Source organism: Salarias fasciatus, chromosome 9 (assembly GCF_902148845.1).
Source record: "Salarias fasciatus chromosome 9, fSalaFa1.1, whole genome shotgun sequence".
Lineage (NCBI taxonomy): Eukaryota > Metazoa > Chordata > Actinopteri > Blenniiformes > Blenniidae > Salarias > Salarias fasciatus.
The window spans coordinates 13,022,870-13,038,332 of record NC_043753.1 but is presented as its reverse complement, the minus strand read 5'-3'; the positions used below and the strand labels follow the sequence as shown (position 1 = coordinate 13,038,332).

General features: G+C 42.0%; 3 protein-coding genes across 4 annotated transcripts; all 3 read right to left on the bottom strand.

Annotated features, from left to right (window-relative positions):
• Positions 1 to 1,070: 1,070 nt before the first annotated feature.
• c8g (complement component 8, gamma polypeptide) lies at positions 1,071 to 4,227 on the bottom strand. The gene is made up of 7 exons (XM_030099960.1): positions 3,987 to 4,227; positions 2,910 to 3,055; positions 2,439 to 2,509; positions 2,246 to 2,353; positions 2,006 to 2,110; positions 1,820 to 1,855; positions 1,071 to 1,106 (listed from the first exon to the last, which is right to left on the bottom strand). The coding sequence occupies exons 1-7, from the start codon at positions 4,161 to 4,163 to the stop codon at positions 1,087 to 1,089; spliced, it is 663 nt and encodes a 220-aa protein (XP_029955820.1). The 5' UTR covers positions 4,164 to 4,227; the 3' UTR covers positions 1,071 to 1,086.
• Positions 4,228 to 4,972: 745 nt separating this feature from the next.
• Positions 4,973 to 7,016, bottom strand: msrb2 (methionine sulfoxide reductase B2). 2 transcript variants are annotated; one of them, XM_030099962.1, is made up of 5 exons: positions 6,870 to 7,016; positions 6,257 to 6,357; positions 5,848 to 5,924; positions 5,489 to 5,636; positions 4,973 to 5,194 (listed from the first exon to the last, which is right to left on the bottom strand). In XM_030099962.1, the coding sequence occupies exons 1-5, from the start codon at positions 6,985 to 6,987 to the stop codon at positions 5,063 to 5,065; spliced, it is 576 nt and encodes a 191-aa protein (XP_029955822.1). In that variant the 5' UTR covers positions 6,988 to 7,016; the 3' UTR covers positions 4,973 to 5,062. The 2 variants fall into 2 exon arrangements, with proteins under 2 accessions (XP_029955822.1, XP_029955823.1); XM_030099963.1 differs by having other exon boundaries at positions 4,975 to 5,194; positions 6,257 to 6,354; positions 6,870 to 7,005.
• Positions 7,017 to 7,321: 305 nt separating this feature from the next.
• Positions 7,322 to 15,413, bottom strand: armc3 (armadillo repeat containing 3). The gene is made up of 17 exons (XM_030100064.1): positions 13,847 to 15,413; positions 13,318 to 13,435; positions 13,013 to 13,138; positions 12,754 to 12,822; positions 12,442 to 12,617; positions 12,115 to 12,309; positions 11,691 to 11,874; positions 11,421 to 11,573; positions 11,227 to 11,335; positions 10,701 to 10,950; positions 10,463 to 10,599; positions 10,047 to 10,215; positions 9,772 to 9,866; positions 8,458 to 8,541; positions 8,101 to 8,268; positions 7,698 to 7,860; positions 7,322 to 7,591 (listed from the first exon to the last, which is right to left on the bottom strand). The coding sequence occupies exons 1-17, from the start codon at positions 14,012 to 14,014 to the stop codon at positions 7,385 to 7,387; spliced, it is 2,571 nt and encodes an 856-aa protein (XP_029955924.1). The 5' UTR covers positions 14,015 to 15,413; the 3' UTR covers positions 7,322 to 7,384.
• Positions 15,414 to 15,463: the final 50 nt, after the last annotated feature.

The following is a 15,463-nucleotide window of genomic DNA, read 5'->3' as shown; positions in this document are numbered from 1 at the left end:
CAGTTACTGTTTTGTAAGGGTGCAAATCACATCGCCATATGGCACAAGAAGGCGCCGCCAAACACAGTGGCTGCTGGGAAGTTTTTAGTTCTGCTGAAAAAAGGCAAACTCTGATAACTCAAGCAATGCATTTTGCTATTTGTGTGGGGTTTTTTCAGCTATTTATCTATTGTAGCCTGCAGCTCCAAGGCAGTGAAAACCCAATTTAATGCCTCCTATAAATGAATGTTGACAGGGATTTGATTGTTTTTGTCTCATTGCTGATATCACGGGCTAAATTTGCATCCTCATATTTTTATAAAACTTTTGCATTGTGAAGAACTTCAGAAACATCTTCTCAACATTGCAGCACTGAGCACAGACAGATGAATAAAACATATATTCTTGTTTTTCGGTGATCTCTTAATGTTGTTGTGCTTTCTGTGAAAATGATCTTTCACAGAATAATACATGTTAATGGGAAATCTTATTATTTGAATGAATTTAAAATGGAAAACACTGATTAGCTCTTAATGTTCTCACTGAAATGCACCGATGGACTCCTCGGGGCTGCTTTCGCCTGAATAGGAGACAGGCAACAACTTGAAATCTGATGATTATGTAACACACACACACACACACACACACACACTCACACACACACACTCAGAAATGGGGTGCTGGGTGGAGCGTGGAAACAGGGTGAAAGGCAAATTTGGTAATTTAGTTTCGTAACCAAACTCTCCCAACCCCTTTTGCCTTCCGCATCTGGCCTCTATTATCTTCAGTTCAAACCCCCCTTTCTCCTTTTGTGCCCTCACACACACACCACAAGTGCACATTCACACACTCACATAATGAAAATGATAAAATCCAGAAAAAAACAATAGAATATGTCTGAAATGATGGCAGAGCCATCCAACCACAAGGTGCACAGATAGTAGAGAAAGACATTTATGGAATTTTGTTGTTCTTTACTGGGAGCATTCAAGGACGACTTCATTTCACTTTCTGGGATTTTATTCATCTGTTACATTCGAAGTGTTTGGGCTCATTCAGTCTGTAACTGTCCTCTCTGGGATTCGTGTGTCGTGCATCTCCGTCTCATCAACAAGTCGGGACACAATCTGTAAAATATCAAAGCCAAAGATTAGATGACGTAGAAGCAGCAGAGGTGTTTTTAGAAGGCGTTGGAGGTTGGATAACTTGTTGACAGTTTGAAAAACTTACTGAGTCGAAACACATGCATCGCCTGCAGGAGCACATGTGTGTTTGGTAAGATTTGTCCCTGCCCCTCTCTCATATTCTCTCCCTCTCTCTCTCTCACTCTCGACCTGTGATTCGTGGCTCAAATTCCACTTTCTAAATATGCAGATGCTACTGTAAAGTCCACATTATCTTCTTGTTTTTGCATTGTGTGGAAGTGTTCTGTTGTCAGAACACAATGGTGAGAAAAACAAACACACCCAAAGTCCGTTTAGCTTTTGCAGTATTTGCAACAAAAAAAGGAGCCACATCATTATGCTCTTGGTGTTTTTTCTGATTATATTTATGTACAAAAGGAGAAAAGAGATTGACATATTGACCAAAGACAAAATCATTTAGCCCCAGACCTGCAGCAGAAACGAGGCTAAAGGTAAATGATGATTGACTAAAGGCTTTTGCTGTTGCAGGTTGAAATCCAGCAAATTACACCAACAACCAAAACACTAATAATCATGTTACCCTCTCCTATGTATTCCTTATTGAATAGTCAGATTTCCCACATGACCATATGTCAACATGAAATTACAAATCTGCTTGTTTGATTTTGTGAAAAAAAAACATTTCTTTATCTTACTGATCACATGATCCTGGTCCACATCACCACAGTGACCTAAAAAGGAAACAAAGCTTTTGTATAATGGCTGTATTTGTGTATTTATATTCAGCTCTGGTTAATACCAGAGGTTTTCTCCTTACATGAAAACTGATGTATTTTTCTTGCTGTTGTCTTTTCTTTCGGTGGATTTCTGAACAGACTTACTGTAGGTGGGGAATGGGAAGAGGTAGGCCAGGCCCAAGCCCTGCTTTTCAGCAAGCTGCTCAAACTTGCTCAGTATGGGCTCCGATAAGCTGTCCACAGACCTGCCTGTAGACGCACACAGCACAAACCAGGACATTACAAATCCATACTTTATTATACACCATCAGTTTACCAGGCTGGAGCGTTAAGATACAGGACAGCATCTGACAGTTTAGATGGAGAAGCACTGAGGAAACATACTATAAAGTTTCATTGTGATCTTTCCCCGCTTCTGGTAGTATAAGATGGCATATGAGCTGTGATCCGTATCTCCAATCACGATTTCAGTGTTCAGTTCAGGACGAGCACCTGAAGGAAGCAACAGTGATCACAACAAGGCTGCAGTGAATTGGCTGCAGTGGATTTAGTGCCAAGATAAAAGAGAAGAACTGACCTTTAAGTGTTAATCGTGCAGGGGCTGAGGTGAGATCGTAGACTTGCAGTATTTCCCAGCACTGATGATTGCTAAATGAGGAGACACTTTTTCAGTCAGCTGATGTATTGTAAATGTTGCTGAAAACAACAAGTCGACTTTTTTTCCCTTCTGCAGGGCCCGAAGAGAATTTACAGCCCTTGGATTATAACTAAATCAGCCACAGTCTTGTCCAAACTCGCACATTTTTCTGTTCATACTGGATATTTTTGTAAATTTTGCCTTTCAGCAAATGCCAGGTCTTGATCTAAAATGTTTGAAAAAAGATGAGCAAAGAGATGAGGTGTTTAACTTCTTCAAGCCTGTGTTTAATAAAGCATGAAGCACCAAACCAGCGTGGGAGGAGTGAGAGAAAAGATTCACTCCTGCTGCTGAGGAATCACAGCGAGCTGAACACGCGGCGTGGAGTCACAGAGTCACGGGGCTACTTACTGTCGTGTTTTTGTGCTCACGGACAGTTTTTGGTCAGACTCGGAAGAGAAAGTGAGAGTCATGACTGTGGGCTCCACCTTGGTGCCGTGATTTATCAAGAAAGAGCATTTGGAGGCCGTGATCAGGAGGTACCAAGTTCCAGTCATCTGTAACACACAGAATAAAGAAATAGCAGTGTTTTATTGGTTTGATGTATGTTTTCAGTGCTGGATCTGTATAGACGAGTTATGTTTACTTTGTTAAGTTGCTTATAGTCAGCTGGGATGAGCTAGAGCACCGCATTGAGTTGGATAAGCAATACAGATAACAGCGAGCTTGAGCCTACTGGTGACTTTTGTTGCTTTGACCTCTTTGTGTTCTACACCTGTTGATCACAACTTTGATAATAGTTTCCTAGGATAACAGCGAAGAGTGTATTTTTCACAGTTCAAACAAAATGTTTTAATTGAAACAGTAAATAACCCTGAAAGACTTTTTAGGAATTGTTAATCTTTAATCCTCTGAGTTCTTGCTAATAGATTTGTATGGTCTTTGCCAATATTGAGAAAAAGTACCTCAGCCAGGGCTATGAGCTGCCCTGAAAATCCAAAGAAGCAGAATATGTGCTGTGTAATCATGTTTTCTTCTGTTTAGTTCCCATTTCTACTTGGGGAAAAACAAACCTTTTGACCTATAAGATATTGACATAGGCAGTCTCCTTATGGACGCTAAAACTGTTCAATTTGTCATTGATCGACTCCCGTGTTTCATTTTCTGCCTGGATCCCCATTGATTCTGCTGCACTCCGGTTTGTGTGTCATGTTGTGACATTGTGGAACAAACAAGTGAGAAACTGAGTCAGTGTGCAAAGGTCAGACACACGGGATGACTGATTGTGCTACATGAGCAATCAGCTGTAGGAGCAGTGCTGCTCTAATTCATCAAGAGGAGTCCTTCTCTCTCCGGTGTTTCTTTTTCAATCCAGTATTTTTCCACTTCAATAAATTTGACCAGTAATGGAAAAAGAAATGGATTAAACCAAATTCAATTTGAACAGCCCTGACAGAGCTCCCGCAGTCCGCGCTGCGTCTGTCTTACCCGTTGTATGTCTACGTTCGACGCAGGCTGGGCCACGTCGATGGGCTCCACCTTTGGTTTCTTGGGAGGTCGTCTTTGGGGTCGCGGTCGACTTACTGCTCCTCCAACGGCTTCAGTGTAGCTCCACACACACACCAACACAACCACCGCAAGTGTGCAACGCCACGCTCCGGCCATCCCAGCGCTGATGTCTACTTTTCCAGCAGGACCACTCTGCTTCCTGTCTTCCTATTTCTCTTTATGGGCTTTGAGATGGTCTTGCTTTTCTGCTGGATTGCCTGCTAGCTTCCGCTTCGTCCTTCGGTCTGCTCTTGGCATTACTAAACTTTCGCCACACGCTGCCAGAGGATGTGGAAAAACACAAACAGAGCAGGAGAGCGGTGTGAGGCAGAGGATGAACCGCGAAGTTAAACATTAGCTTTACTGGAACGGACAAGGTCACAACCCATCCAGCGCTGTGCGCCCCAAGTACAGATTTCAGCAATAAATTCCTATTATTACAGCTTTTCAACATAGCCTTGACCTCAGATAACAAGAAAAAGATACATTTATCAGCTTCAGGCAAGTTGGATGGACTGTTTCTGTCAGATTAGAAGAAGCAGCCTCGTCACAGTTGGAATTTCCAACATTCTGCAGTGTTGGTTCCAAAAGATACACAGTAGGCCGGAGTCATTTGAAAAAATATCTTTACTGATAAAAAACAAAAGCATAAAATTCATTAGAAATTAGTTTAATGTCATTAACAGGTTGATTAGTATATTTCATTGAAGGAGATTTGCTCTTGAAATTGGGATTACATTTTAGTTATACAATTATGTACACAACATTAGTAAATAGTAAAAAATCAATACAGTAATGAGAGGCTTTTCTCTGGTATATATGATCTTTTTTTTTAACTGTGCTTTATTTGCTTTGGTTTTTTTTTTTTGTTTTTTTTTATTCAATTTATTTCGTGGCCCTCCTTGATGGTCTAAATCAAGGAACATGTTCTCTGATCTTCACTGCTCCTCATGTGTCAACAGCTACGACATTTCAAATGACAATAGTTTTTTTTTCAAATGGTTTGAATCAGTCCGTCACAGCTCTTCTTCTTTTTCTGTTTTCAGGGTTTCTCTGGGTTTAAACGTGAGGGCCACACTGTTGATGCAGAAGCGCTGACCAGTTGGATCCGGTCCGTCCTCAAACACATGGCCTAGATGAGCGTCACACTGTCAGAAACACACAAAAAAAACACGACAAATTTAGTCCGTTCATGCCAGTTCCCATTCATTCGAGCCATGATAACATTCCTACATTCAAAGTGAAATAATTCTATATTACTTTAATGGTCCACTTGCTTTAAATCCAATGCTGAAGTATCAATCTATCAATCAATATTACTATTCATGGAGATTTCTGAACTCATATAGGTTTATTTACTGAGCTTAAACACATAAGAATATATTAGCTATCATATTTCTTTGTAACTAAACTTTGTTTTCTTTGCTCAGAACTCAGCTTACATTTTTACATAAGACTTCCGTCGCAGCACTGCCGAGGCTGTTATCAGGGCGCCGTATGATGGAGGCGTGGCTCTCATCTCGCTCCCAAGTCCCATGAGCCTCTTTGAATGCTGGCCAGCCTGTTCCAGAGTCATACTTGGCCTCTGAACTGTGAAAAGACGGAAAATGAAACATGTCCTTGATCATCATTTACGGATTTAATTTAAAGATTCAGCAAAACAAAACAAAAAATCTTCATATATGAGAGCTTGCAGAGCACATTTTTTTCAAAGCTGTTTTTTTTTAACAAGTTTGTTGGAAGTTCAAATAATCATTTTATTGATATAAAAGAGCTTTATTTCACATTTATTTACTGTTACCTGAAAAGTGGAGAATCACAGCAGACACAGTGGTACATCCCCACTTCGTAATGATTCAGGTAGATTCCACTGAACGGCTGGGGTCACACACAATGACAAGCACACACACACACACATTAGGAACAGGAGCATTTGCAGCATCTATAAGTTAATCACGATTGTATTCCTAAACTCTTAATAAACTTTAAATTCAACAATTAGCCTTTGCATCATTTATTAACAGCACGGATGTGTGTGCTCATGTATCTCAGACTCTCATAGAAGCATGACCTAAATGTGTGTAGCCATGTAACATGGTCAAAGTCCATCTATACCGTCCTGTGTTTCATGGGGCTGCCTGCTGCACCTACACACTGTAACAAAAAATATTCTTTTAACATCAGAATGAATTTATTGATGTGTGTCTCACCTCCTCTGTTCCTCTCTCTCTGGTGACTACATACTGTTCTGGGGTGAGTTTCTTCTGCCAGTCTTTGTTCTCATCATAACGTGTGAGAGACTGCAACCCTGCATGGAGGAGGAATCACAAATCATGCATCAACAAGCATATCAAATATACTGTAAATGATATAACTGCAATCTCCCAGTCCAGAATTGTGGAACCTTTATCCAATTCTGGCAAACAGCTTATCAACTGTTATAGATTTTGGCAAGCTCAAGTTGTAGCTCTTTTTTGAAAGTTGAATGCCAATTTCTCCCCTCTCTGTTGAGTATCAAGCTGACAAATGGGAGAAAAAAAGCCACTTTGGTTGATGCAACATGAAACATGCAAACATGCACATTTTCATTAAACAAGTACATCCTGTTTGTGAGCAAGTACATTGAAATTACAAAATAAAGGATTTGTAAATGACAAATTATCAGAGACGCGGGGAAACGCAGAAAATGGTGGCTTTGAAATAATCTGAAACTATTTTCATTAAATGACAGAGCATGGGGGAGATCCAGTGCAGCTGCAGGTTGCAGATTTATAATATTTAGTGAGCAGAGTGACAGCGGAGAAGCTGAAGTTGACTCGGTACCTTGAGACGTGGCCACGGGGCGGATGAACACCGGGAATCTCCTCGGGATCGCCGCCGATTTGACGACGGTCGCCCGTGCGGAAAGGGTTGAGAGAAGTCGTCCGACGAAGCGGGACATGCTTGCTGCTGCGGCGTCAGGTCGCGAGTGTGCGTGAAGTCAGGTGCATCTCGCGCCTCCGCTGCGTCGGGGTCGTTCGTGCCGCCGCGGCGGGTTGGTTGGATCCGGCGCTTCCTCGACTGAACCCGGCTGGCAGCGACGTGACCCGGTCAAAAAGCACGCGGCGTTATAGGTCAACGACTGACCTGCTTTTATTGCGTCTTTTATCGCTGAAAGACACTCCGTGGTAAATAAGTAGCTGCTTGATGAAGTGAATAGCAACTAATGACAATAAACACACATGCAGCATTTTTTTATATAATCTCATACGCTCTTTTTTATTCATTTATCCATATTTGCATCAGAATAGTCAGTGCATGTCTTTAGGAATGTCTGCACAAGCCTCAGTCCTCCAGGGCTATATGGTCTGGTACTGCAGAGCAGCAGGACTGTCCACAGCCAGGAGACTTCCAGGCTGGTGCAGGAGGTCCACGATGAAGCGTCTGGGCTGTGAGAACTGGTGCTGGCTGAAGGGACTCTGGTTAAAAAGGAGGATCTCATTCCACGCCCGGTTGTGCTCACCCCTGACCAGTGTGCAGCTCAATCCAATGCAGTCAGCCAAACACTGAGAACGTCAAGAAGAGACATTCAGAAGTGTGACTGTGTTATTATGAAAGATAGAAAAGTTGATGAATGAATAAGAGGTTTAAACAGGTAATATGCTGAGCTACCTTGAACAGAAGCGCCCTGTGGCAGTAGATGCCCCTGCTGATCAAGCCAATGGGGACAACGTTGGACTGAAGCTGAAACTTGAGCTCGCTCAGGTGCAGCATCCATGGGAACTCATGCAACTTTTCCATCTCCACCGCTCCCCCCATGGCTTCACTCACCAGCCTGACACACGCAGCAGTAGACAAAAAAACCCGTCACAAAAGAGAAAGCCTCAAAATATGAATAATGCATGTTGTGCATGCTGCAGACCACCTCGTGCTGATTCATTCTAGTGAACTCTGCCCGCATATTGAAAGTTTAAAGTCAATACTCAAAATGACAGCCAATAATTTCCCTTTTCCCCTGCATTGTCTGATGACACCTCAGCAGGTCGGCCATGTGCCAACTGTCTGAATTAATCACCTGGCCAAGGTGGCAAACTGCTGCCGTTCATCATTCAGTGGCAGGATGGATTCCTTGGCCTCTTTAATCAGAATCTGCAGTGAGACGTCATCCATCATGCTCCACGGCTTCTCAGTGACAGATTCAGATTGAGCCTCGTCTTTCTGTTTGTCTTCCTTTCTCTTTTTCCTGCAAAAGCAAAGTGAAACCACTGTCTCAAAACAGGGAAGAAATATCTTCAAATTTACTGCTGTATGAAAATGACACCAATTTAAAGAGTTTTTAAAACCACTATCAAACAATGAATAGCCTTCGCCTTTGAAATGGTTTTAAAGCCACATGATTAGGGATGATGTACAACAGTAAACGTCCTCTCACCTCTGTGACTTACGATCCCCCTTGATGCTGGTGTCTGATTCTGATGGGTCGCTCTGTCTGTCTTCTGGCATATCTGTTGTCTCTCTGCCACAGGAGCAACAAGAAAACAGACAGTGAGTTATGATATTCCCATGAAACAATGTTCAAAGCAATATGAGTGGGAAAATGTGCAAAACATCTGAAGTTAATCAAGAAAATGTGTTTACTTCTTAAGGGAAAAAAAATAAATAAATTACTGAATCACTTTAATAAGGAGCTTAAATCCTGCAAAGCGAGACTACAGATTACATAACATACTGCTTAAGAATGCCTGAGCTGTGTGTGCATGCAATCTGAAGAGAGAGCGTAGCGGCGATGGGGCAGACTTGAGGTACCCTGAGGGGGCACTGCTCTTTTTTACTATGGCAATGTATGAAAAAAGTGCGTTCATGCATGAACAGCATCCTATGAGTTTTTTTTTTATGGTTGCCTGCATGTTTCAATAGACACGTTTTATTATTCGCAGGCATCTTCAGCTGCATCTCCACGGTTGTGCATTCTGGAGCCTTTTTAAGCCTTGTATTGAGCATGCAAGTGCAGAAGCCCGGCAGTGTGAAAATGCCATCTTTTTAAAAGGGGGGGGGTAAGGTCATTTACCCTGAGAAGCCACATTAAAGGGGCACACTGGGGTGAGGGGGAAACAAGAGGAGAGAAAGAAAAGAAAGTGGAGCACCGGATTGGCGCAGTGAAGGGGAGGGAGGGTGTTAGCGATCTAAAATTGCTTCAACAAACAACATGGCTACTATGCTGATGGTCCTGGTCCATGTATGTGGGTGATGGTTCTGCCCGGGTCACATAAACAAATTCACCAGATTCAGATGTAGTTTTTCTGTCGATTGTTGATCCGTTTCACAATATTCTTATACTTGGTGTTTAAATGTTATTCGTCCTTTTATCAGGCAAGTGACGGCATGCAGTAACTTCCCCATTTCTAACAATCTATCTTACAAAAAGGCAACCATGGAAGACTTGATTAAACAGCTGCGCTACATTCTGAGATAGGTCTGTGATGAAAGGTGCTCTGAAGGTAAACTTCATTATTATCATTGTGTTCCATATTGTGCTTGTTGGAACTAGATTTAGAGTGTTTCATTGAAGTTCAGTGTGAGTTTGAAGCCACATTATGATGAAATATCTGTGCTATTTACAAGGCCTTCAATGAAAACCCCATAAAGGTGTTTTATTTGCTTTCGATGTGCAAGCAGTCAAGTTATAATGGCGAAAAATAGCTGTGATTTTTTTTTATGTTTTATCCAATCAAACCATGATGCTCACTCTGTTGCTGTGTTGATAGAAATGATGGGTTGACGCTGGTTGACTGGCTCCTTCGACAGTTCTTCTAAAGTCAAAATCCTCTGACCTGAACAGGCCTTAAAGAGGGAAACAAAGCACAAACAGAGAAAGAGAGAGAGGGGGGAGATGAGATACAAGGGGGAACAAAAAGATTATTTTACAAAAGCAGATATAATTTAGTTCAGATTTCAAATGACAGCTGAGTTTATTACCGGCATTGACTTTCTATAGCACATAAACAAGCAGTGGTAGCACACCTTTCCAGCATCGTAGAAGCCACTAGTGATTATATCAGTGGAGGCCAAATGACCTGTCAGGCTGTATTTAACAGACAAGTTGGAGTGAAGCAGTCTCATCATGGCCAGCTCGCTGACACGGCTCCTACGATTCCTGGACTGATTGATTTCTTGTAGTATTTCCAGAGCTCTGAGACACAACAAAGCATGCAATGAAATATTTAGACACTGATAATGACAATAAAACACTGACAAACATAAAACATCCCTTTGCAGTCCACGCGATTCCACAAATACTGTCCTAGGCTGCCATCTGCTGGTAATTTGAAAGATTACTTTAAAAAGGACGCTATTGGGGGGATTTGTACAACTAGTAAATCTCTCTCTGAATAAATGCTGATTATGTATGAATGTGCTGTGTCAACTCAGAGTCTTACCCAAATTTGCACATCTCCACAGTGGTCAGATCATCGCTGGCACAGACATTCACTGCCAAACATGCACTGTGGAGCACGTCTCTGTTAAATGAATGCAGCAGATTGACCAGCAGCTGAAGACCTCCAGCTCTGTGGAGCTGTTTACAGAAGAGTTAGAGGTCAGTAATCACGCAAAAGGCTTAAAATTCATCAAACAAAACATGAAAGCCTTCTGAAGGCATGAAATCCTAACACCAACCTCCACTCTGGCTTCATTGTCACAGGCAAGCACTGACAGGCACTGTGTGGCGTTGATCAGGATCTGCGGGTCAGTGGATTTCAGAGGCTCCACCAGAGCCTGCATGGCTCCGTGAGACAAGATGCTGCGGCGGATCACCTCCTGTTCAGCCATGCTGCGAAGCGTGGTGGCAGAGTTCGCCACCATCCTTGGAGAGCTTTCACGTAACTGCCGGACAAGGATCTCATGGCCTCCTGCCTCATACACAGCACTGGGAGACACCATAGAGAACTCACTGCAAAGCCTCAAGAACGGACGGTAAATCCCATTTCGCACATTCAGTGGAGACAGAAGGATGTCTATAAGGGACAACCATAATACATTCAAAGATTTATAAAGGAGTGAGAGGAAGCTGCAGCATTCAAAGCCAATTATGGGGACAAATTTATATAAATTAGATTTTGATGAACAATTTATATTTGTGAGGATAGAATTCCTGAGGGACAGTTGAGATGGGAAGAGGGCTTTTGGGTTATTTCTCACTCACAGTGCATTGAGTTGGTTGCGACAGGTGAGGTTAGCAAGGGCCAGGGTCGCTGCTTCTTTTAGTATTGAACTATCACTGCTCAGCGACTGAACCAGTGCAGGTATACCACCTAAAACATACAAACACAGAACACAATCCCATTATATTTTTGTGATCATGCTGATGCTGCAGCAGCACTGTGAATGTGTACATACCCAGGTCTCTGAAGCAGTCTTTGCTCGCTTGGTGGAGGCTCATGGCCGCCACAGCCTGACAGGCGGATGTTTTCACACTGATATCAGCCACATTCAGAAGATCTACCAGAATCTTCTCCACATTCTGCCCAGAGAGTAGTTTGTGACTTTCAGCTGCAGAAGCACACATAAAAATAAACTCAAATATCAAGGTGAAATCAATAAAAAACACAACAATATGTGATTTTGTGTGGGGAAGCTGTTATTTTTTTCACATTTTTCTGTGCTTACGGTTTTGAGCCACTTGGGTGATGCACTTAACAGCGCTGGACTGGATTTCAGGTGTGCTGGGTTTGAGTAAAAATTCCATCAGTCGGTTTAGATCGCCACTCTCATGGATCAGTTGGATACTTTCATTGTCAGTCAGACAGTTTGCCGCAACTTGCAAGGCCTCACTGTGCAGATCACTGAACTCCTGTGGGAAATAAAACGATGAGAAGAGGATATGGAGCACACAGACCGTGAAGAATACAGAAAAAAATGCATTAGTGGCTGAAGAGATGCTTAATCAATTCAAACCATTTCCAACTAATGGCGCAATTAAAAAATGTGCCAAAAGCAGTTATTACCATCTCATAATTATCTCATTTTCTATTAACAGAGTGGATGGATTATAATGCATTTGAACCAAGAGCACGTAATATCCCTGGCATACCATATTATTGAGAATATCCATGATCTTGTTAAAGCCCTGCTTTTCTCTGAACACTGCGAGTGTGCCTTTTTCAGTCGTGACTTTCTGCAGTGTCTTCAAAACCAGATGCTGAATGACAGGAAAATCTGACTTAAGAAGCTCCAGGAGTGGAGGGATCAGGTCCAGCTCATGTAGCACCAGATGGCTTTGGTAGTCCTTCACAAAAAACAAAGAAAAGGAAGGAAGACTCATCCTCAGGTTGTATTTAATAAAACCGACAGTGCGTTTCATATGCGACTTCTATTTCCTTTCTGCTCATATTCCCACTGAGCAATAACTTTGGGCCACCTGAACAAGGTTGAGGATGATCTCCAGCGAGTTTTTCTGAACATCCGGTTCTGGGCCGGACAGGAGCTGGATTAGAGGCGGCAGACCTTGGTTGTCAGTGATCTGGACCTTACAGACGAAATCCACGGACAAAGAGGCCAGACACAGTGTTGCAAACTCATGAACAACTGTATCTTCTGAAAAGAGGTGAAAATATGAGACAAAAACATGAATGAGTACACAAAGAAACAACCTGCAATAGTGTTGCTTTTAGTCCCTTTGTTTGTTTGCAATCCATTCAGAGTTAGAATTGAATTGAATTGAATTGCTTACCTTCAAGTGAAAGATTTTTTATTATTGATGGGATGGCATCCAGTTTTTTGAGGGCATTCTTTACATCACCTTGTGGATAAACAAGAGACAGAGGTACAAATTTGTTATTTGCTTAACCAGTCTGTGTAACTACTCAACAGACAAACAAAATCTTTATGGTGAAGAAATAGCACCGTGCAGTGTGCTTTGCCACACTTGCAAACTTGTATTGTAAGAATCTGATGCAGTTAAATCTGCACAGACTAAAGCTGGGACACACCATTGGTGGCCATGGTGCCCAGGGCCATGAAAGCGTTGCGTCTGACCAGCTTGTTGCTGTGAGTAATGATCCTGCACAAAGGCTCCAGTGCCCCAAGTCCCAGCAGGCAAACCTTATTCTCATCTCCTAACAACAGGGGGAGACAATGAACAAGAAAATGAAGCATTGTCAGGGAAGAAAAAAAAACACCTAAATGTAATCATGAGTATTTGGGATTATGATAAATGCGGGATTTGAAGTTCTGGCATGGGGATAAGAAAAACACAGTTGAGTGCAAGTTAACAGTGAGGAGTTCATCACTTTACCTTTCTCTGCAAATGTAAAAATAGCTTCACAGGCTTTGACAAGAATGTCCTCCTCTGGAGAGTTCAACAGCAGCACTACTGTTGCTGGGGTTTTACTCTCAACAGGTAGCGGATCAAACTGTGTGAAGAGAGAGAGAGAGAGAGAGAGAGAGAGAGAGAGAGAGAGAGAGAGAGAGAGAGAGAGAGAGACTGAACTAAGGAACTTGGATCTCCCCCCACTAGAGCCATTTTTTGTAGAAAGATTAAGTATTTAATTGTAAACTATAAAGCAAGTAAAGTGACAGCCTTAACTGATATAAATAAAATAATGTATGAATAAATCTATATGGATCAAGCTATAAAACTAAATAGATCGAATCCTCAGGCCATCTTTTAATGACTAAAGATTCACATGAAACTTCTGCATTTGGACGTGTGGCCTAGGAAGGTGTGTTGAACATTTGGACATCTGTTTCAGTGAACACAAATGTTACAATGTAACCCTGAGTAATAATGAAAAGATGGTTTTCATTACAGTCATCTTCCTCACCGTTTCACGGCCCGGAGTTTCACTCTCCCGTCTCCCCTTCTTTCCCATTCTGTGACCTGAAAAGAAACTCTGTGTACAAACAGCGTTTAGATTACAGCTTAATATTAGTCTAACTTCGTGAAGTGTGGTTGTTAAGTAACCACAATGCGACAGCGATTGTTTATCCATTATGTATACAAGCAACACACTGACAAGAGTATCAGATCACGATTTATAAATATTATATTAACTTGTCTTACCTTTCTTCAATAACTAAGGGATTCGTTTCAGATTTTAACTTGTAAAACACGAGAAAAACCAGAAAACTCCATGTTTGGGAAAATAATGTTTACACCGCGTTGCTAGGCAACGACTGCCGCGCTGGGCTAATGGTGCGTTTGCGACTATCTGGGAGGTGGAAAAGGTCCCACATCAAACTGCAACCTTCCCACATATAAGGAGTGGGAGGCTTTGAGCGTCCATGTGAAACGAAGAAAGGAGAAAAGTCACTCAACGCGACAGCATTTCTGTATTCAAACGATAAATCATATTTTCTAATTATAAACTCTGGAGGATGCAAATTCTAACGCAGCTAAAGTCAAAATAGATTCCTCGACTCATGAGTAGTTTGCAAGGAACAACATAGGATTCTACACTGGTTCATCAATTCATCCGTATAATTACAAGACTATTTATAATTCATAAGCAGATTTTTGTCTTCGACACATTAACCATTTCTTATTTGTCACACATCGATTCCTCCCAGCTATTGAGTTTCCCAATTGGGGCTGGTAGAACGTGAAGCTAGAAGTTTCCAGCCACGTGAACGCATCATAAGATAATCAACCTTTTCTGATGCTGTATTAGATTATACTATATAGGGAAGTTTTGTCATTCATAAGAAAATAGAAATTCACTTGTGCAGAGATAATGTAGAATCATCTCCAGGACAAATATAACGCGTGCAAAATAAAGGATGAGCCCAAGACCAGCATCATCTGGCTCTCCTGCGTGCTGTGCCATAAATGATTATGCAGCTTATACAAAACAAGCTGGCGAATTCCTCTACGAACATGAAGATGCAAATTGTGCAAACACACTGGAGCAATGTTGCCTGTGTGAGTGTGGTTGATGTGTGCATGAGGTGTGGGTCGGGCTGGGGGGTAGTAGTAGTGAGATATAAATGCAGTAGTGAGGAGTGAGTCATAAAACAATAAGGCATAAAGCGAGCCGAGGGCCAGCGCTTTTAGAGATCTACTGACACAGCATTGTGCCAGAGGAAACAGCACAGCATGCACCAGAAAAACCAAATGACCTCTAAAGACATTACCTCTGGTGGTGTGGGACATCATCACTCTGCTCCCTGAAATCAGCCTCAGATTAATCTCATCTAAAGCCAAGAATGGGTGCATGGCCAGGGATGGTGTGCAGGTTTCTGTTGATGCATCATGATTATCACAAGCTGCAAAATATAGGGCAAATAAAGCACGTGCGCCCAAACCCATAGGCGCCTATTTTTACACGCTGGTTACAGTTGCAAGTATGAAAGATGTAAATGTATTAAGATAATGAAAAAAAAAAAGGCTTATGTGTGCCATTTAAAAGCAGAGATCGGCAGCAGAGGCCCGGTGGAGGGAG

Bases quoted from the DNA above. Each gene is read 5' to 3' on its own strand.
- c8g (XM_030099960.1), bottom strand. From the start codon at position 4,163: ATGGCCGGAGCGTGGCGTTGCACACTTGCGGTGGTTGTGTTGGTGTGT. The intron at 3,056-3,986 runs GTAAGACAGACG...TGTGTGTTACAG, and splicing joins CGAACGTAGACATACAACGG to ATGACTGGAACTTGGTACCT. The intron at 2,510-2,909 runs GTAAGTAGCCCC...CTCCTCATTTAG, and splicing joins GTGAGCACAAAAACACGACA to CAATCATCAGTGCTGGGAAA.
- msrb2 (XM_030099962.1), bottom strand. From the start codon at position 6,987: ATGTCCCGCTTCGTCGGACGACTTCTCTCAACCCTTTCCGCACGGGCG. The intron at 6,358-6,869 runs GTACCGAGTCAA...TCCTCCTCCATG, and splicing joins CCCCGTGGCCACGTCTCAAG to CAGGGTTGCAGTCTCTCACA. The intron at 5,195-5,488 runs GTAAGCTGAGTT...TGTTTCTGACAG, and splicing joins CGGAAGTCTTATGTAAAAAT to TGTGACGCTCATCTAGGCCA.
- armc3 (XM_030100064.1), bottom strand. From the start codon at position 14,014: ATGGATAAACAATCGCTGTCGCATTGTGGTTACTTAACAACCACACTT. The intron at 8,542-9,771 runs GTGAGCATCATG...CTCCTGTGGCAG, and splicing joins TCTATCAACACAGCAACAGA to AGAGACAACAGATATGCCAG. The intron at 8,269-8,457 runs GTGAGAGGACGT...TTGCTTTTGCAG, and splicing joins GGGGATCGTAAGTCACAGAG to GAAAAAGAGAAAGGAAGACA.